The sequence below is a fragment of the Haliotis rufescens genome, unplaced genomic scaffold (genome assembly GCF_023055435.1).
Source record: "Haliotis rufescens isolate VD_foot unplaced genomic scaffold, xgHalRufe1.0.p SCAF_7, whole genome shotgun sequence".
Classification (NCBI taxonomy): domain Eukaryota; kingdom Metazoa; phylum Mollusca; class Gastropoda; order Lepetellida; family Haliotidae; genus Haliotis; species Haliotis rufescens.
In genome coordinates this window covers 25,225,430-25,247,751 of record NW_025964361.1, presented here as the reverse complement: position 1 = coordinate 25,247,751, position 22,322 = coordinate 25,225,430, and the positions used below count along the sequence as shown (strand labels likewise).

At 41.5% G+C, this 22,322-nt stretch overlaps 1 protein-coding gene across 2 annotated transcripts in view; it reads left to right on the top strand.

The window, feature by feature from the left end:
- The first annotated feature begins 1,421 nt into the window (after window positions 1–1,421).
- Window positions 1,422–22,322, top strand: part of LOC124137474 (protocadherin-11 X-linked-like) — a 28,051-nt gene continuing 7,150 nt past the window's right edge. The window contains exon 1 of one of the 2 annotated variants that reach the window (XM_046503785.2): window positions 1,422–5,633. In XM_046503785.2, the coding sequence (XP_046359741.2) occupies window positions 2,922–5,633 (2,712 nt within the window). In that variant the 5' untranslated portion in view covers window positions 1,422–2,921. The remainder of the gene's footprint in view (window positions 5,634–22,322) is intronic. The other variant, XM_046503786.2, reaches the window with a different exon arrangement.

Genomic DNA, 22,322 nt, shown 5'->3' with positions numbered 1-22,322 from the left:
TTATTATCATTAGTAATAGTAGGATGGCCGGTATGAGACAAACATGGGGCAAACACACATGATCATTTGAACCTATCGTTCGTTCTTACGAAATACATCAATATTGGTCTCGTGGCTTTCAATAAAGTGGTAAAGACCTGCATCAATTCGGACTTCCCTCCCAAAATCAAACAGACACGCCGTGACACAACGGGAATGCTGTTCAAAGTGGCGTTAAACCCAACTCACTCACATCAATAATGTCGTACGTCTGAGACCTGCATCACTTCGGGCTTTCCTCTCACAATAAGCTGACACGCCGTGATATAACAGGAATACTGTTAACAGCGGTGTTAAACCCAACTCACTCACTGACTCAATAATGTCGTATATACCACGCTGGAACCGACGTAGCAATACAAATAACAACAATATATGTCGGAGTCTATATCTTATTATAAACATGCATATATATATATATATATATATATATATATATATATATACACACACACACACACACACACACACACACACACACACACACACACACATATATATATACTATAATGCATATATACATGTACATGTTCCTAATTCTTGTAAATTGTTTGGAACCTGTCCTCATTACGTTCTTTTCTTAAAATAAACCGTTAGAACCGCTTAACACCAAGTACTATTTACTCAACTGAACTACCAAACTCTGCCGGACTGGCACCAAACTCGTCAACTTCCAGCAGGGAACCCCCTGTCCATATTCTTCAACAATAGGTGATAATTTCCACGGGTAACATCAAAGGCGTTAATTACAGGTACGTATTGTACCGGTAGCTGATATTCTGATATACTTTTAACTCGGATCGGTGACACAGCCCGGATTATCCCGTATTTACGCAGCATCCCGGTGCGTGATCTGTCCCCGACCCACGGGATACATTCCTTGGGGATTTCCCTACCCCCTCAACCTAATCCCGTCCCACCGTCAATTAATACATCCCCGCGTAGCTATTGTAAACAGCCGTTCTGACGCTGGACCTCTAATGGAGTTACCAGACTGACCATTGGCCGACTGCGGACAGAGGGGCGGGGTTGGCAGGGGATTACAGGATTACATAAATATAACTCAGGCTGCAGAGATAATCCTCCAATTAACTCACCTGAGTACCTTGACTTGAAGGTAAGTGTGTGTACTTTGAGTTCGATGAGATGGAAGATGTTGAAAAAGTGCTCAACTCCAGACTTCTGTACCAAGAGTATTGAACATCTAATATTTATGCATTGGGATTTGGAGAAATACAAACATCATTAAGTTAATGGGTGGAGCGCCCCTCATTAAGCAGAGTTAATCATTTCTGCAAACACTAACACAAACTTTGATCTTTTGCAGGCGAGGTGAAGACAGGCTAACACGAGACTGAAAGTTTGTTTGAAGCAGAACAGAAGCTGGGAGTGTTTGATTAACAAGACGAGGAGACCGACTGCAGCCCTGGACGCGAGACTCGCACCACTGTCGTCTCTGCACGAGAGAAGCGTTCTGACCGGGAAAAGCAACACGCTATCTGCACCTTTAAAAGATTGGATCCGATTTTTCTTTTGAAATACTCACCTCAGTGGAAAGGGATACCTTTAAATCATAACTCACGTGTTGGAGGAACATTATACATTCATCGACATGTATTGCTCTTTCCGAATTCTTGAAAGAAAATAACCTTGCAATTTGTATAAGCAATTTGCGGAACATCTTTGTAGTGTTTCGAGAGTCGAGAGTCGATTGTCAAGTGACTTTAACATGACAAGAAAACAAGCATGATTCTATGAAGGTAAGAATAAATTCCGACAAGTATCTAAATCTGTTTTGAAATGAAGACGGATTAAATAACAGCCGCGAAGCCTGCTACCAGTCTCTGACACGAGTCGTCAAGCGATTTCAGTGTCGATTGTCTTCTCGCTACAGTGCGTGGAGATTGTGGAAGCTCCGCACCACGTCTCCGTATCGACCTCTACCCTGTGCGGAGACTGAATCAACGCAATAAGCCGAGGAGGCGGGAGTTAGCTCGGGGGTCTGTGACACCGCCATGTATCGCGTGGCTTGAGCACGTCTCGCGGAGGAGGCCAATGCATGTTACGTTAGACTGTTAAACATATCACTTGGGAGTTGGAATTTCTTCGCTTTTAGGGAACAAGTGGTTCAAGCACGGAATGGTCCATTTATGCAAGAAGACCCTGCACGAAGCAGTTTTCTAAACACTTGTGAAAATTGGGTGTCAGTGAAAGTTTGACAGTTATGTTTTTCTCATCCGACTGTTTCTACCAGCGGGATATTCTCACATGACAAGACAAGGCGTCTTTTCCCGAGCCAGTGAAGACTTTCAGAGCATACAGAACGATTTGTGCGTGTCGACTATATGAATGTGCTTCCTGACCCGAGAGCGGATCTGTGTGTAGTTAACGTGCGACGCTTCAATTGCCTACATGTGTATGCGAGTTTTATGTGTAACGTATAATACATACATTGATGTAATATTGCCTTTGATGAAAGGACTTGGTCTGTGAACGACGAGGATCTGGCATTCACAGAAGTGAAAAAAGTCAACAATTGATACGGGTATATATTGAATGGAAATACGCGCATTCAGTACAGCTGGGCCGACTCTCGCTGTATTGAACTCGTCACAAAGCAAAGCAAATAATTTTATTCGTGGATTTTCAATACGACAAGACATTGACTTTGTGACAACAGCGGAGCTGGCATATAGGACATGTCGTGGGATATGGCGGTACTCCCCAGTGATACTCCTGTATCGATCAGGACTTTTTTGTTTTAACATGTCTTCAATTCTCCGTAAGTTGGTGCATTCACACGGGTCTTCACCGTAGAGTTGACTGTCAATGGAACTCAGCGCATCTTCCCTGTGTGTAGTTTCTTAGTCTATATCACCACGATGTTGTGTGTTCGCGGGTTGTTTATCCTTGTCTGTGTGGCCGTCATCCCCGGGGGTGGGGCCCAGGGAGATGTTCTCAACTACACCGTGGAGGAAGAACAAGCCCCGGGCACCTTCGTCGGCAACGTTGCAAGGGACTCCAACGTTTCATCAGCCATCGCTGGAGAGGACCTTGCTTCTGTTCGTTATCGGATTCTACGGCCAGGAGAGACACCCAATTTTTATTTTCTGATCGGTAACCGATCGGGTGTATTAACGACAGCATCTGTTCTGGACCGGGAAAATATTACAATTTGTGAATTCAAACGGATTTGTAAATTCAGCATATACATAGCGTTGCAATCGGGGCCGTTCTTCCGAACAATTTTGGTTAATATACTCCTTGAGGATATCAACGATGAAACTCCGGAGTTTCCACATCCGGCGATCCAGTTGGAAATATCCGAGTCGGTTTCCGTCGGATCATCCTATACTATAGAGCCTGCCGAGGACTCGGACGGCGGCGAGAATCACTCGGTTCAGTCGTATGACATTTTCCCAAGTAATGGGACATTTGCTTTAAGAGTGACAAAAAACGTAGCTGGAAGAGACGTCCTTCGAGTAATAGTCAATTCTCCCCTGGACAGAGAAACCAAGGACTTTTACCAGCTGAGGATCGAGGCAAGAGATGGCGGTAGACCACCTAATGTGGGTGAACTTTTAGTTAATATCAGTGTAACTGACGAGAATGACAATCCACCAATATTTTCACAGGATGATTATCATACGAATATAAGCGAGGCTTTACCGAATACTTCTATCATCTTAACAGTGCATGCAACGGACTTAGACAGTGGTGATAATGGCAGAGTGTTTTACATGTTAAGTCCACAGCAGTCGGCTATTAACAGAGAACTTTTCAAAATCAATCGATTCACAGGGGAGATAACTCCCAGAAAACCCTTATCCTCTCAGCAAGGTAAGACCGTACGTTTGGTGGTACAGGCGTACGATGGTGGGTCAGATCCTTTTGTGACCCCGTCCATTGTGTTTATTAAGGTTCTTGACACTGTGAACAATCCCCCATATATTCAGCTGAATATTTTAAACGGAGTAACCTCCGCCGAGGTTATGGAACATTCTTCCGTTGGGTTTGCGGTGGCGCATATGGTGGTTTCAGATGAAGATTCGGGGACGAATGGTCAGGTGAATTGTTCTGTTATGAGTGACCGGTTCCAGCTACAGAGTCTGAAGATCAATGAATACAAGGTGGTCGTGTCCGGAGTGCTGGACAGAGAGGCATCACCCCAATATAACTTGACCATCGCGTGTCAGGACGGCGGCCGCCCGACGTTGAGAGCAACGTCTAGCTTTACCGTCAATCTGATCGACACCAATGACTACCCACCAATATTCAAGCAACGACGCTACGTGGCCAACATTACTGAAAACAACGCCATTGGTAAATTCATCACACAGCTGAAAGCCGCGGACAGGGATGCTGGCGAGAACAGCAGGATCACCTACGTCATCACGTCCACTTACCCACGTATTACCAACTTCATCAACATCAACCCAGTGAGCGGGGTGGTCACGGCGGTGGACAAGCTTGACAGGGAAGTGTTTGACAGGTTGAACATTACCGTTATTGCTTTTGATCATGGGGACCCCCCTATGTCATCTAACACTTCTTTGACTATTTTTATTCTGGACGAAAACGACAATGAACCCAAATTCCGAGAAGCCGTGTATTTGTTTAAAATTCCTGAAAATGAGCCTATTGATACACATGTGGGACGGGTGCGTGCGTACGATACCGACTTGGACGGGGGTGGGTTTGTGACGTATTCTATAGTGGACACTGGTCAGTATGTGCCCTTTATCTTGACCAGCACGGGGATCTTGCTGTCTAATGACGTGTTCGACCGGGAACAGAGAGACGAGTATAGTTTCGATGTGGAAGCAAGTGACCATGGGTATCCATCTTTAGCAAACAGGGTCAGAGTGATTGTTGAAATCATTGACGTTAACGATAATACGCCAATCATCACTTTCCCTAACGAAGTCAATATGACATCTAAAATACCCTTCCAAAACCCACCGGGTACCCAGATAACGGCTGTGAAAGGGGAGGACAGGGATTCGGGCTTAAACGCTCATCTCCAGTTTTCTATGAGACAGGACTCGCCCCAAAAATCCTTTCTGTTTTCTATTGACGGCTCGTCAGGGATTATCTTCGTAAACAAACACTTACGTGAAGAAAACGTGGGAACATATGTTGTGTTTGTCTCCGCGATGGACGAAGGCACCCCGCCTCGATCCTCAGGGGAGAGGATTTTAGAAATCACCGTCTTTGTCGGAAACAGCACGGCGCTGATGTCAGGGGTGTCCCCCGGCCAGAACGCTCTTATTGTCATCACGCTGCTGTGCCTCACCGTCATAATCGCCGCCATTGTTTTAACCGTTCTGCTGAGGATACGACGCCGGGATCGACAGAAGAAGTCGGATTCTGACGTAACACTGGAGGACCTGCCCCGGACGTCCCCCCCGGACTACCCCACGGAGCGTGACGGGCAGTTCAGCAGCTACAAAGCCGTCCAGGTGGAGGATGAGGACGTCACCGACAGCAGCAGCAGCAGCACCTTGCCCAAAGACATCAACAAACACGAGCTGCTGTTGTTTAAGATGCAGTTGGCAGAGCAATACAAACAACGCGAGCAGGAAAAACTAGAGGTGAGAATATTGCATTATCTCAGGTGTGAGAGCTGTGTGTGTATTTAGCCATAAATGTGCCATATTACTTAACTGTGTTCTAAATTCCATCTTCGAAATTCTTCTAAACTAATTTGAAACATTTAATTAAATAAGCTTTATGTCTCAAATTATTCTTTTAGTCGAATTACAAACGCAAATGAAGAGTTCTAATTTAACAGTTTTACAAATTATCCTTCATTTTAAACACCAATCTTCCCCCAAAATCTAAAAATCAATTTGATCTCATCAATTTAAAATTAAAGCCGTTTTCACCTAACCTTTAAAATTGAATTAAATCACGCCTCCGTCCAACACCCAGTCGTTATCGGTCGTCTTATAAATACTAAAACGCATAGTTTCAGCTCAATTAAAATCTTATTAAATTTTAAAATGTGAAAATTACCCGGGTCAGTCTTGCATTGCTGTTCGAGCACCGTGAAGGGAGGTAGTTCAATGCCGGGCCGCATACACCTGTTAATACTCGGCGTTACAGGAGCCACGCAGGTGACAAATGAGATCGATAACCCAATCACGTCCAGTGCTTGGGGATCGATTGAGTTCATCTCGTGACGACCCTAGTCCCAGCTGTGTCACTTTTATCTTTAAACCAGGTGAAGCAGGGTAGATTAGAAATAACACGACAACCAGTAATTCGCTCTGGGAGATAGATGTGGGTAGATTCGTCCTTCGGTAACGCCGATAATGTAAACGTACCTGGCACGCGAACTGGTTCTTTGGGTGATAAGGGAATTTGTGGAAAAATCAATGATTTCTTTATTTACATATGAATGCTGATGCCTCTTGGTATGACATAGGATCTATATTTTTGGCGTTTGAATTGCGTCTCAATGTAATTCGCGGAACCCTTATAAAAGGTGTTTGATTTACTATATACATTGTACATCCGGCACTTCTATCTATCTGAGATTTGAATGGCATTAGAATGTAATATCCGGCTCCATTCAAAAAAGAGTTTGGTGTCTTATTATTTACTTTTTATTGCATTTTATATTGCATTTTAAAAATTTAAATATATATATATATATATATATATATATATATATATATATATATATATATATAAAAGAGCTATATAATTTACTCAACCGGTTTCACGAATGTGATTTTCATATATATATATATATATAATGCAATAATCTATTTATTTTATTGGAACTGCTTAAGATAGAAATTTACAGATCATTTCAAGATAATCTTAATCACGACATATAACATTAATGACAATGAAATTCTAGCTGACATTAGTTCGACTCGGTTATCAATCAGTAAGCGGTAGAAAGATGGTGAGAGAAATACTAAATGTACATGTAATTCATTGGGATTAATGGCAAGACAAAAAAAACCCATTTTTATACCTGGCTGTGTCTGTGCGTGATCGAGTTCACCTTTGTACAATACATAATCTTGTCTTTGACTGGAATTTAGAAGTGATACACACACGAGAGAGAGAATGTATGGATGTCAACTTCTATATTATGAAGAACACAACGTTTCGGAGTATATCCTTACTTCTTCATCAGGTGAATGATGAAGGAGTAAGGATATACTCCGAAACGTTGTGTTCCTCATAATAAAGAAGTTGACATCCATAAATTCTTTCTTTCTTAATATATAATTGTGTCTGTTCATCCCGGGTGTGTTCCATTTAACCAGGGTGTCCTTGTACACAATTAATGAGTGAGTGAGTGTGAATTTTCCAGCAATATCACGGCGGTGGACACAGAAATGGGCTTCACACATTGTACCCATGTCAGGAATCGAACCCGGGTCTTCGGCGTGACGAGCGAACGCTTTAACCACTAAGCTACCCGACCGGCCCTCACACAATTAATGAGAAACTCGAAAACACGCCGTAACTATATATGCATCGAAACTTCATTACCCAGTGCAATCGTTCGGGATAATGAATTTACAGATAAACGAGACAAAGGTTTGAAGAAATGTACATAATTTTTTACAGACGTTGAAAAGTTACCGTCAAAGGACACCTCGTTAATACGGAAACAGGCTTACTGTTTCCGTATTAACGAGGTGTCCTTGATAATGATTACGTATACCCCCGTGTAGTGAATTAAACCAAAGTACAATATATTTAATCATGACAAGTAACAACCACAGTCCAACCTGTTTGTGAAATGTAGTGTTCTTTCATTGCAACACCGCATGAACGTCTGTGGAGTGTTATTTGCATTTCACTAAAACTAAAAATCAATACCCAACTGTTCCTCCACACTGACACATCTCGCCATAAACAAAAAAACAACCCTTTACTGCTGTAACCTGTAACAGTCTACACAAATGAGAGCATGTCAATGGTGGAAACAAATGTATTCGTAAAAAAAGATATCAGTTGCCACGTGGTTTTACGGCCAGGGAATATACACCACACACACACAAACACACACACGACAAGTGAATCTTCACTAGCGTCATCTGTACAAAACAAGACATTTGATAGACGTCCTTCATCCTGGTACCCGAATCTCAAACATGTAACTGAGCCGCGCGGAATGAGACAAAGCGGTTTCCGTTTCACAGCTGTGAAATGAAGAAGTGATATGGACAATTTGACTGATGGCATAAGCTATTGATAAAGCGACACGCGGAGATGTTGATTACAGCCTCTCACGCAATGTACATGACAGTCGCAGTGTACATTGCTGCGGGTCGTCAGTGGAAGTATGGCTGTATCGAGGGGGATCAGTTCGTGGCACGGTGTCACAGTGACACCGCTCTTCTGCATGTGTGGCAACTGTGGCGGTTTCCAGACAACCAAACTGTTTTGTACACGAAAGTTAATTTTTTGTTGTTGTTTCAATTGTACAGAATCGCTTCCTTTTTAGCGTAGATACTTTTGAAACTAATTGCTTAGAATTTCTTCGAGTTAAAGACTGTAGAAGCACATTGAATTTTTTAACGGATTTATCAATGTTCATGCCACTACCGGCTGTAGCGTTTGCTAACTAATATAATTAATCTTGTCATGATTTAGGAAGAATCTTTATCACTATGGAGGCGATTGGGTAGTGTAGTGGTTAAAGGGTTCGGTTATCACGTCGACGGACCGGGTTCGATTACAACACGGGAAGTTAATTCCATGTGTCTCCCGCCATCATGTTGCTGGACTATTTCTAAAAGCGGCGAAAACACATTCTCTCACTAATCCCAATTGTTTAATATTGACACTCTTACTTCGGATAACTCGAACGCAATCCGCGGTTTCAAGGAATTCGATTTATAAGGATACTTAGTATGTTTAAGCACTACCATCAATCACTCATATTGCTCGAATGTTACGTTTGTCACTGAGTTCGGTTCAATATTCAGAACTGAGATTTTATTGTGGAAAGAAATAACCACGACTCCCAATTCACTTAAATAATGTCGCGGCGCCTACTTAGACAAATAAGAAGATAGTTTGATACTAAAAATATCATGGTTTATAGATGAAGCTCTCAAAAATCAATGAACGTACACAGAAACCGTATTACTCCCTTTATATCGAGGAAGAATTCAATCTGTGACGAGTATATGTTCTTTACGAAAATTGCTGTTTTGTCAAAATCGTATAAAGCAGCCCGCTTACTGGGGAATACAAAAATTTCAGAACAAGGTCTTTGTATATACCCAACCCTATCTGTTGTGAAAGGTTGAAAATGCCAATCAGACCATTGAGAACAGTAAAGAGCGGACATTATTCCGAGTTGTGAATAAACAATGCCATTTGGAAAGTGGACTTTTTTCCAGGGTTGTTTTATCACCAAAACATTCGTATGCGGCGTTGCCATTTTTCAGTTGACATTTTGATCCCGAAAGCAATCCCTTGGCCCTTTTTACATGTAAACATGGCTGCAAATCAATTATCATTTGCATAGCAACTCTCGAGACCGAACTGTGCATATTGTATATCTCCCTAGATATTGTAAGCGCGCAGGCGTATCCAAGAAAAGATACGTCAATTGATTAAGCTAGTACTTCAAATGGCGATTGCTCAACGCTGTCGTCATGTAGCTATATATAGCCCCTATAAAGACTGTTAGGGGTTGGGTGTCGGTGATGGGGGTAGGGACAGACGGCGTTAGACATGGTGAAGTGTTAAGAGATAGAACGAGTTGAAAGCGATAATTACAGGCAATTACTTAGAGTTACCTTTTTCTTACGTCTTGATCATCAATATTTAAACTATATTCGCTAACTCTCTTTGTGTAAGTGAAAGCGACTCTAGACCAGACAAATCTGTGGTCGATAGTTTAAGCAGATCGATGCCAACATGCTGCATTCAACTGACAGTGAACAAATCTCGCAATTTCACGTACGATAACGTACATTAACGCATAAAACGATCTTGGTGGCCGTGCAGATTAGAGGGCGATATCAATCGGCATGCCAATATATTTAATGAATGTAATACATTAATTAATCTGCGTCTATAATCTTTTGTCTGTCTAAGTAGGACATATTTTTGGTTCCGTCACTGGTTTACGACACTTGGTCATGGATAAGACGCTGTTTGTCGTAAAAGACTGATCCAGTGATACGTCACAACATTCTGCGCCACGATGACGTAGACGAGTGTTCATGCTGTTAACCACTAGTTGGGGTATTGCTGGCTGACGTTGAACAACACTCACTCACTCACACGTAGACGTGCGGCAGTGCAGCTGCAGAGTAAACTCGAGGAGGTAGGTAGAGGAAGTGTTGGAGACGACCATGGGAAGATCAGAGGAAGAGGGTGGAGGATAATGCGAGTTGTTATTTCACAGTTACGTAACGTTCATTTGAAATACATAATCGGTGTGGGAGAGTTTGGTTTAACGCCGTCCTGAGCAGTGTTTCAGATATATCAGGGTGTGTAGCGTGATGTGGGAGTGAACTGATGCAGGCCTCAGATGTTACCACTTAGGTGGTTCAAGCATTTGTCTAAGACCCAGGTTCTACTCCCGACGTAAACTGTTTTGTAAGCATTCCTACTTCCCCAGCATTGATAGTGTTGGAACTCTCTCCCCCCCCCCCCCTCTCTCTCTCTCTCACACCGATTTTCACCGATTAAATGTGTTCAAGAATACTAAAGGTTGAGGTCAATATGAGAAGCTTATGCAAGCTCTCTCTCTCTCTCTCTCTCTCTCCCTCTCTCCCTCTCTCTCTCTCCCAGTTAACAGTCAAGGAAACAAAGACCCAGTTGTCCCAGGCTTTATGGACAACAATGGAGACATTTCAAGCAGGATACAATTGCGGATACGCGTGGCTTGCAATCTGTTGCTTACACCTGTGCAATCAATTACACCTGTATATCGATTATACGGATAAATTTTATGAGCCAGGGATCCACATCTTTGTCTACCGTGACCTGACACTGACTGTATTTGATTCTTGGCTTCAAATAGTTGATTTTCAAAGGACGTTCTATAATACATAGATACGAAGCTATCGATTAATAGCTAAAATCACCCAGAGAGATTAACGCTACACCATGACCTATTTGTATATTCATGGAATTGTTTTACTTTTCGTTCATTTATTCAATGAGAATATCCTTTTTGTTGAAACAGTTTGAGATAACGGTTGCCATGGCGACCGTTTGTAGCTGCACATTAATGTACTTCATTGAGTCCGTGATAATCTAAAATGATGCTGAAATTAATAATGGAAATGTTGACGATAGAGATGATTAGTAAGTGAATTTGGTTCATCGGCACTTTGAACAATATTCCAGTTTTATGACGGCGTGTCAGCTTGATGTAAGAGGAAGCCCGACACGATGTCGCACCTTTAAGATGTGATGCTTTTGTTGCTGATAATAACATTTCTAGAACAATGCCAATGACGGCGATGATGATTCTGACAATGATGATTATAATGATGGTAGTGATGATCATCTTGCTGCTGCTGCTGATGATGATGATGATTATGGCGTCGATGTTGATGTGAGTTGTGATGATTATAATGATGGTAGCGATGATCATGTTTCTGCTGCTGATGTTGATGTTGCTGATGGGGATGATGATGGTAGTGGTAGCGATGATCATGTTGATGGTGATTATGGTGATGATGGTAGTGGTAGCAATGATCATGTTGATGATGGTTATGGTGATGATGGTAGTGGTAGCGATGATCTTGTTGATGGTGATTATGGTGATGATGGTAGTGGTAGCGATGATCTTGTTGATGGTGATTATGGTGATGATGGTAGTGGTAGCAATGATCATGTTGATGATGGTTATGGTGATGATGGTAGTGGTAGCGATGATCTTGTTGATAGTGATGATGGTAGTGGTAGCGATGATCTTGTTGATGGTGATTATGGTGATGATTGTAGTGGTAGCGATGATCTTGTTGATGGTGATTATGGTGATGATGGTAGTGGTAGCGATGATCTTGTTGATGGTGATTATGGTGATGATGGTAGTGGTAGCGATGATCTTGTTGATGGTGATTATGGTGATGATGGTAGTGGTAGCAATGATCATGTTGATGATGGTTATGGTGATGATGGTAGTGGTAGCGATTATCTTGTTGATAGTGATGATGGTAGTGGTAGCGATGATCTTGTTGATGGTGATTATGGTGATGATTGTAGTGGTAGCGATGATCTTGTTGATGGTGATTATGGTGATGATGGTAGTGGTAGCGATGATCTTGTTGATGGTGATTATGGTGATGATGGTAGTGGTAGCGATGATCTTGTTGATGGCGATTATGGTGATGATTGTAGTGGTAGCGATGATCTTGTTGATGGTGATTATGGTGATGATGGTAGTGGTAGCGATGATCTTGTTGATGGTGATTATGGTGATGATGGTAGTGGTAGCGATGATCTTGTTGATGGTGATTATGGTGATGATGGTAGTGGTAGCAATGATCTTGTTGATGGTGATTATGGTAATGATGGTAGTGGTAGCGATTATCATGTTGATGGTGATTATTAGGATGATAGTAGTGGTAGCGATTATCATGATGATTATGAGGATGATGGTAGAGGTAGCGATGATCATGTTGATGGTGATTATGGTAATGATGGTAGTGGTAGCGATTATCATGTTGATGGTGATTATTAGGATGATAGTAGTGGTAGCGATTATCATGATGATTATGAGGATGATGGTAGTGGTAGCGATGATCTTGTTGATGGTGATTATGGTGATGATGGTAGTGGTAGCGATTATCATGTTGATGGTGATTATGGTGATGATGGTAGTGGTAGCGATTATCATGTTGATGGTGATTAAGAGGATGATAGTAGTGGTAGCGATTATCATGTTGATGATGATTATGAGGATGATGGTAGTGGTAGCGATGATCTTGTTGATGGTGATTATGGTGATGATGGTAGTGGTAGCGATTATCATGTTGATGGTGATTATGAGGATGAAGATGTGGCGGTGGCGATGAGGTTGATGATGACGAATTTGACTTGTCAATGTTTTAGGGGAAAATGCTCTCCGCAATGCCTGACAGCAGACAATGATTGAACTATTCATTACGTTGCAATGTTGAACGCGGAACTCAGCGTTGACAAAACTGTCTATTGGCCTCGAGATAATCAGTTGAAAAACGGAACTCCATTAGCAATAAAATCAGCATCAATCTAGGTGTCTAGCCTATCCCAAACACAGAATTCTTTCCAGGGTCTACCTTATTTTCGAACAACAGGGTGTCTTTTTTCTGATCGGTGAACGAATTGATTGACATGAAACAGCATTCGCACCAACTACAATAAAAAACGACAACGCTTTCGTTTATGATATTTGACACCCTGGGCATTCTGAACAGGCGAATTATTCCATCATATCGTCTCACCTAGTTTTTTTTGTATTTTATAACAGCAAGCATTTTCTCTAGCAGTGACAGTTCCAGAATGCACAGTGATAAAAGCCGTGTTTACGAGGTGACTGGCAGACCCGTGGCTCAAGTCGGTTTGAATGTCGACTTCGAGACGTGCTTCAGAACGGTGCTTGAGACCGTGCTTCAGAACTAACGTGTGGCGAGAGGATTTAATATACACCATGATTCGAACTTACTGATCTCCTCTTTCGGAGATGTATTACATCGTATGGCAGACATTAAGTCTGGAAGGTTTATTTCAGTCCGCAGTGAGTGTAATTCCATTTGTGAAATCAAAGACGCTGTGTTTTACATCAGGGGTATGTCTGCCACATCTCCAAGACGTTTATTCACAACTTCGATACAAAAACAAACAGGTTGTTCATTGGGAAATCACTTTGATTATAAATTGGAAGAAGTGGGCGGTTCCTTTTTCGATGATGAAATGTATACTTCCGGGTATTTCTATACATTGTAACCACCTTTATCCGCACAGTACAGTTCCAGGTTAAAAAGTCCGGATTAACACATTCTCTGAATAACGAAATATGGTTCATCGTTGTGATAATATAAATTTCTCTTTATTTATATATATATTGCTAATATTCGTATTACCAGCTTGGGGGAATACTCCCCAGGGAGCTGAGAATGAAATGAATGGCGTGTGCACACTGATCCCTTGACTAGGGTAATAATGTAGCGTTTTGAGCGTATAGTATGTATATAGGACATTATTATAATTAATATGCACGTTCCCACACGAAGCGCTGTCTAGTCAAACCCACACAGAACTTTTAGGACAATGTCAAGATACCCTAACACTGCAGCCTTCTGCATTACCCGGGGCGGTCGGGTAGCCTAGTGGTTAAAGCGTTCGCTCGTCACGCCGAAGACCCGGGTTCGATTCCTGACATGGGTACAATGTGTGAAGCCCATTTCTGGTGACCCCCGCCGTGATATTGCTGGAATATTGCTAAAAGCGGCGTAAAACCATACTCACTCACTCACTCTGCATTACCCAGATTGTCAGAAGGGCTGTATTCCTGGCAGCAAACCCGGGTACTCTCCCAGTGTCAGTCAACAGATTGGGAGGTACCAAACCTAAGGCACCCAGAACAATGGGGAATATGTGATGCTTGAAATTACATAAGTATTTAAAAAAAAAAGTATCGACATGACAAGTATAAACGTTCTTCTTAAAGCAACGAGAAACGCAAGACGTCGAGGTTGTCACAAGGTTTGACATCTAAATGGACACATGACCCCAAAACCGTACAGGAAGTACAAATTGGCTTCCCCATTCATTAAACCGACATTTTACACAAACTTGGACAATATAAATGTTGACTGTAAGTCCCGTAATTCAACATCAGAAATCAGATCACCGGATTCGCAAACCAGGCTTACGGACAACCTGCAGGACTAGCGTCGTTTAGTTTGCATTCAATTAATACTCTTTGCAGGTCATGACCACTATCGCTCTTGGCTGCTTTCACGCCTATAGTTTAAATAAAGGCTTCGGTCGGAATTAATGGCCTTTACGTGTGCGCTGTGCGGAGCTTGCAAATTGTTTTTTGTTTGGAACAAATAGAGCGCGTGTTTTTTTGGTACTTTCAGTCACGTTTAAGACAGTAATTGATGGGGATCATGTCTTTTTTTCAATTGTACAGCAAATATTTTACCTTGGCGTTTCGATATCTTAATGTGGTGGATGGCATTTGTATAAATCTTATGGTATTATTACTAGCGGTGTGTATAGCGTGACGTCATATTGACACAGCACGGAAATAACGAACCCAGTCATCGGACTTGGCGCGTGGAGGTTGATTTTCACAAAGATAACATTTTCTTTGTTTAGATGTAAATATTGTGTTTAGGAATATATTCCTGTGATCTTATAGTTACATCATACAGTTCCTGTGTGAATGTGCTGTAGAGTCTGATAGAAGCACCTCTAACATAGCCTTGCCTGAACCCACGTGGAGGAAACACGTCATGCTAAACTGGTGATGACGTCATGCTAATCTTGTCGCAGTTGATTTAGGGCTTATGCAAAATTATATTATGTATCAACCATAGCATGGCTTAAGTCAGAGAAGTCAATCGAATCTGATGATTCTCATGATTTCTGCATTATAGACACAGGCGAGAGCCATGCAGTATCACATGTGCACGCGGGTTAAGGGTGCACAATCATGCACGCTTGACATGCACTCATGTGCATATGCATAACGAAAACCTGCACGCATACAAATCAATACCCATTGTTCAAAAGTTTCACATTCCGATCAATAATAATAATTAATATTGATTGGAATGTGAAACCTTTAACAAAACACAATTTGCCGTTAAATAGAAGTCTTTATGTGACTTTATGAAAAAATTGTCAATAGTCGTATGCCCCTGAATCAGTGACAGCTGACAGATATGACTAACATGAGTAATTTATCGTTTATGAACCACATTTATACTATTCATAGGAATACTGATTCCATTTTTCATAATCTATTGTAAATATCTGAGTGTTTAGGAACGATCGATTTCAATATTGAACAAACCAGCCAGTTTGACTCCGTGCGGTGATCTAATTGTCGTTATATCTATCAAATATTAAGCGTTTAGCAAACGCTTACAATGTCCTTAACTCTCTCAATATATAGGTGGTGTCGCTGTCTCCACTCATGACGTTGAGTGTAGTCTTTACAGTCGAACTTACCGCACTACAAACCCACATACGGTGTGCACGCAAGAAACCCATTCTTATCGATATCAACCACTTTTATCACTGGCGATACCAATGCATCGCTTACATAGAAATTTACCTTGAATCAGATCACTGTCTTCAACCAATTCGCTCAGATTCGATGGACGTGTCGATAGCCCGAGGCTTGTGTTTAATCGAGAGTGGTGTTACAGGATACCGTTGAACTAGACTCAACTTGTCGAAAAGATTAAATCTCTTAAAACGTTCTCAAAGATTTCCATCGCGTATTGATATAAGTCAGAGATCCGCTAATGTATGTGATTAACGGTAAACAGCTTCACAGTCCATTCCTCCGAATATAAAACGGGAGATCAGAGGCCATCGTTGTAATCCGATTTGTCACGAGCACGGGCGAAAATAACCGATTGTACTCGGCGGATTAGCGTGAACGACATCCCTTCTGAATTATAGTGTAAACGCGGTCGATTACTGTGACCGACGTGTAAATAAATAGCAAAACACGATCTGGGTTGATCATTGCCCTGTGTGATTAAAGCTTTGATTATTGGGATCCGTGAACCGTGTTATTGTACAGGGGTGTTGACAAAGGAATGGCGGAAATACGAACCAGCCGAGGTGTTAAGGACAAATTATAGTATATTTAAACAAGCAAAGGAGCGTAGTGGTTTCAATGTGATATGTGGGGTATCCTGAGGGCTTATCGTCGTCGCTTACATGCTACTGAATTTGTTTAAACTTTTGGTATACAAATGACTAATTAAGTTGTCACAAAGATCTGGGTTACCCGATCAAGACCTCCCAGTTCGTAAAATTAAAACGAACGAGGAATGGCTAATCTGGCAGTACGCTTTCATTGATAAAAAAATCGAAAACATTCAAATCTGTAATGTTACTACTTTGAGAGGTATTTAGAAATTGGAGCACTAAGTAATGATAAAATATATGGATGAACAACTTCTTTATTACAATTAGAAGCGACGTTTCGGTGTTGGTTCTAACACCGTTATCGCTGGCTTGATCCTACACAGAAACGTCGTTCCTTTTTGTAATAAAGAAGTTGTTCATCCATATATCTTATCCTTACTGTAACGTATGGTTTGAGTTTGTTATTGTTGGAAGTATTGGACATGAATGAAATCTTGTTAAATCTTGACATTATTATTCCCAAGTCAAATCAACAACAAAAACAACCACACCAGTCTATAATCCCCAGCGATGGTGTCTGGTGTTAGTGACTTTGGTTCTATACCGCTAGCACTATTCCAGCAATGTCCGTATACTAGAAACGTGCTTCACACATTGAACCCACGTAGGGAACCGAACCCGGGTTTTGGGAATGACGGTGAGTACTTAAACCACGTGGCTACCCAACCGCCACTTTAGGTATTGCGACCACCGCGAGCATCTTCATCCAGCTCCCCTCCTCAAACACCACGCATACAGAAACATGCATATTCTATTGCATCAACCGCTCACAGACGATCAGTTTCCATTATATCCTCAATATGATTTCATAATCCCGTATGGGGATTCGAGGAGTAGCACTGGGCCCCTGTGTCTCGTGCTTATCGTAAAACGCGACCGCAGTGGGATCCGTGACGAGCTTGGAATATCAGAACTGGTGAATAGCACATGGGCACTCAACTAACCAGCGTCCCGTCCCCATGTGCCTCTGTCACAGCCAAGCCTGATGTGGGGAACTATCACGTGCTGCTCAATCTATCATGTCTATTACCCGGTGGAATATGTTCATTATTCATGTAAGTGAAACTTCTTCACATTAAGATGCATATTTGTCAAGAGATGATTGATTACGTCGCGAAAATATCATAACACTTGTAACACTATTTTCAAGTTGCGCATTTATCCATATTTTAAGGTGGTTATGTGGTTCCACGTGCAGATATCGAGTCAAGGAGTATAAAAGTCGGCGTGGTCACATTGCTGGTAGAATAGTCTAATTCTGTTCTGGGACGATATCTCCATTATTATGTAAATCAGTCACTAAATCTGATTGAAATATGTTAGTTTTTACCGACTCCTCCGGTTTCAGTAAAGGCGCTTTTGTTTAACACGAAATTAGTCCGGTCACGTGTTATGCAAACTACCTTATGGCAGTGGTGATATGTCACGTGACTTGTTGGTCGGTGTACAGCGTGTGCGACCACACTCGAATGGTGTCTTAGCACGAAAGGGACTTTTTAGTTTTAGGTATTCGAGGGAAGTTTTTTTGTTTTACTTGTTATTATTTGAGGTATTGTGATTGAGAAGGCGGTGGGAAAATCAGACCTGCGAATGTGTCTATGTGAGAGTGAGTGTTGTTTTGTGCCACTGTCCGCATTAGTTTGCACATCCGCATCTGCACAAACTCCAGTCTGGGCCTAGGTAGACTGGTGATTAGCGTGAGCAACGACCCATGGTAACTGAGTGCGATGACACACAATGAACCCAGTCATATGCTGCATCTACTATGTCATGCTAGCGGACATGGGCAGTAGAGACTTCGTTCTCGATCAATGTGTTTTTATCTTCATTTTATTATGATGAATACCCTGGATCAATTTGCCATCATAGCTTCATTCCGGAAGTGTCGTCACTATCGCAATCCCACTTATCAGTAACTTCCCACAGAACTTCTCTCGCAAACAAATGCAATTTGATTGGACGGCAATATTCCAACTATATTACGCCGGCCTTTAGTTAATCGAGTCTGGACAAGACAAACCAGTGACTGATATTATGAGCAACCTCTTATGCCTCAGGGGAGCCTTAAAGGTCATCTGCTCATACGACAAAGGTTGGGGCCCATTCTAAACCTGGGCCCCCACGGGAACACTCACTGTTGCCTCCGGGTGGAACATCGCCAGAGAACACCGTGAGCATCACTTATTCTAGTAAACACTGCTTTCCCTTATCTGAATCTTTCAACTGACTTGATCGTCGGAATGCCGACCGCAATTAGAATGGTATGCATATGTCAGTAGACTGGATACCACGCTAGTTAAACCGGAGCTTGCCGAGGTATGTTGAGTTTGATCCGTGTGTTTGTGTTCAAACACATGCCTGGAGTGGCACTGGCCACGCCCAAAGATGTCTGGCAGAGTGAGTGAGTGAGTGAGTGAGTGAGTTGGGTCTAACGCCGGTAGGCTCTGGGTTATCATTCAAGTTCACGTTTTCGAATTTAGAGGGATCTCATCCTTGTATTAAGTCGGAAGAGATTTGATTTGGATTAAATTATTATTGTGTTAGGGGAGGGGAGGGGGGGTTTCAGTTCATGATCAGTCGATTCTTGTGTATAATAGGTGACGAGTTTGTTATCTTATCATTTTAATGTTAAGATTATGATTGTTGGTTAATTCAAGAGAGAAGAATTTAGTTAAAGATCAAAGCAATCTCGTGTTGAGATATTTGGGAGCATTTGCCTTGTATCTTGACTGCCTTTATTCATGTAGTTCTACTTCAAGAACGTCTTGACAACCAGTTCCTGTGTATTTCGATTCAAATACGTACAGAAAACACCTACATTAGCATTTCAACTTTTTAAGCTGACATTTCGTTAAGATAAGACAGTGATAAAATTCTAAATGTCTGCAAGCATCTTTTTATTCATTAAATTAAACATAATAAATTCTTTAGCTGTTTTGTTCGGTCTTTGTTTAACCGTCGTGAATACAGGTCTGGATGATTCCATCAGGATTTGTGTTTATAGAGAAAAAATATATAATTGAGGTGAACACATGTAAAATAACATTTAACTCGCTGACAAATAACATTTACTGCAGGAAAACTAACACTCTTCTTGAGGGCTCGAGCCTGCGTTACAATCTTCGTCCGGGGCGCTGTATTTCTCTCATTAATCATTAAGTTAGTGAAATATTTACAAGAACTCGTTCTAACCTGCGTAAAAATCGACACTGGTGTCGGAACAGATGTGAAACAGCCCGCCCTGAAATAATGTATCAATTCTCTTCGGAATAATAGCCAGTTTTGTCAAATGGTTTTTCTTCTTTTAAATCGATTCCTAGCTGTTTGGGGATGTATATTTCATAAACAGATAAAACTGTTGATCTTACGATGTTTATTCACACTCGTTTATCAGCAATTACCGTTAGGTTTGGCATTAGGTTTGCGGAAAATTCGCTTGATTAGCTGTGTATCAAGTTGATGCGGTTCGTGACGCATAAACAGTGTCGGGGTTATGGCGTATCTTTATCGTTACTTCGTAAGTACGACAATGATTGCTTTACAAAACAACGTCGATATAAATTAAATTTTCCAAACTTCTAACCTTTAACATTACAACATTTTTAACAAGCATTTCATCAATCAAACGCTGTTACGCTGAATCATATTTGAAGAAGCGGAAATTAATCTCGCGGTATGGACTTCTCTTTGCCGGTTACATTAATATGACGTATTGTTATTTTCAAACAAACGAATTAACGACCGTGTCTTGAAGCTGGGCTATTTATTTCTGCAGAAGCCACTGTCACAATGACATGCAATTACAGCAGTAAAATTACATTTTAACATTTGTTATATGATGCTGTATGTTTTTCGGATCTGAGCGCTTTCATCTCTGACTCAAAGTCGTAAAACATTGCTTCATGCTTGTTGTGAGTCATTACTAGCTTCTGAGCATCAGCCAGCTTCATCTTGATGATCTTCAGGGGCGGTCGGGTAGCCTAGTGGTTAAAGCGTTCGCTCGTCACGCCGAAGACCCGGGTTCGATTCCCGACATGGGTACAAAGTGTGAAGCCCATTTCTGGTGTCCCCCGCCGTGATATTGCTGGAATATTGCTAAAAGCGGCGTTAAAACAATACTCACTCAAGTGATTATCTTCAACAAAATAAGTGCAACAACACTATTAAGATCTGAGACATCACCGATCCGCTATCTTCATAACACCCAGGCATGATGACGTCATTTTGAAACGGAAGAACAAACCGAGGTTCTTAATTGATCCTCGAGTGTATTCCGATCTCTTTAATATGTAGCTCGAGTAAACTCGGATGTTTACGTGAGGATTACATCGACTGACGCCGGTAGTTTTGATAACGCGGTACTTGGAAGTATGTCGAGTTTATAGCATCCACTCTTTAATAATCCCCCATATCGGGTTATTTACATGGAGTTTATGTACCAGAGAGGTAGATAACAGTTAGTGTAATGTACGCACGTCAATCAAACAGGTCGTCTTGCAACATGTCGGAGAGGGAGTTGACAGTGGAATTCCCGCGTTGCTTGTGTCGTGTTGTTATAGCTGGAGGGTGTGATGCGGGTTGTTTGGGTGTTTCAGATTGCAGAGGGAGATTATTTCAAATGGGTGAGGCAGGTTGAAACTCCTGTTCAAGGAGATAGATATATTATGATCCAAATGAGAGAGAGAGAGAGAGAGAGAGAGAGAGAGAGAGAGAGAGAGAGAGAGAGAGAGCATAAGCTTCTCATATTGACCTCAACTTTTAGTAGTGTTCTTGAACACATTTACTCGGTGAAATATGTCCACATTACGAGGTTAAAGTTTTTAAAATACTACATTATTTAAAGCATGTCGTGATTAGGTTGGATTGATTCAAATAGAAGCCAGTGTCACGTTGACAAAAACAACAACCCGATTTTGTTAAATACCAAACTGTGAGACACACTTTGTCGTGGCTGGTCGTACAGTCTCAAATAGAAGCCAGTGTCACGTTTATGAAAATCAAAATTATTAAAAAGTTATAAAAAAAACCCAACCCATTTCCGTTGAAAAACATACAGTGACGCACACGATGTCGTTAGAAACGCAACAATAGTTTTGCAGTTTTAAAAACACAATACCAGACATATTTGTTAATATAATCATCGAAGTTGGGGATAATATTTTATGCATGGTTTGATGTGTTGATATTATTTGATAATGAGTAATTATTCAGTTGTAATCTGTGATCCAATACCCCCGGGTATCCCCTCATTCCGCATCATACGCAGACCGGATCGCTCGTGACATGATTAATGGGTAGATTATCGATTTCCCGTCATTCACGAGGTTGATAATATCAATTAAAGATAGTGTTACTACACGTCTAGGCGGTAGTCAGCGTCACTGCTATTATAGAGA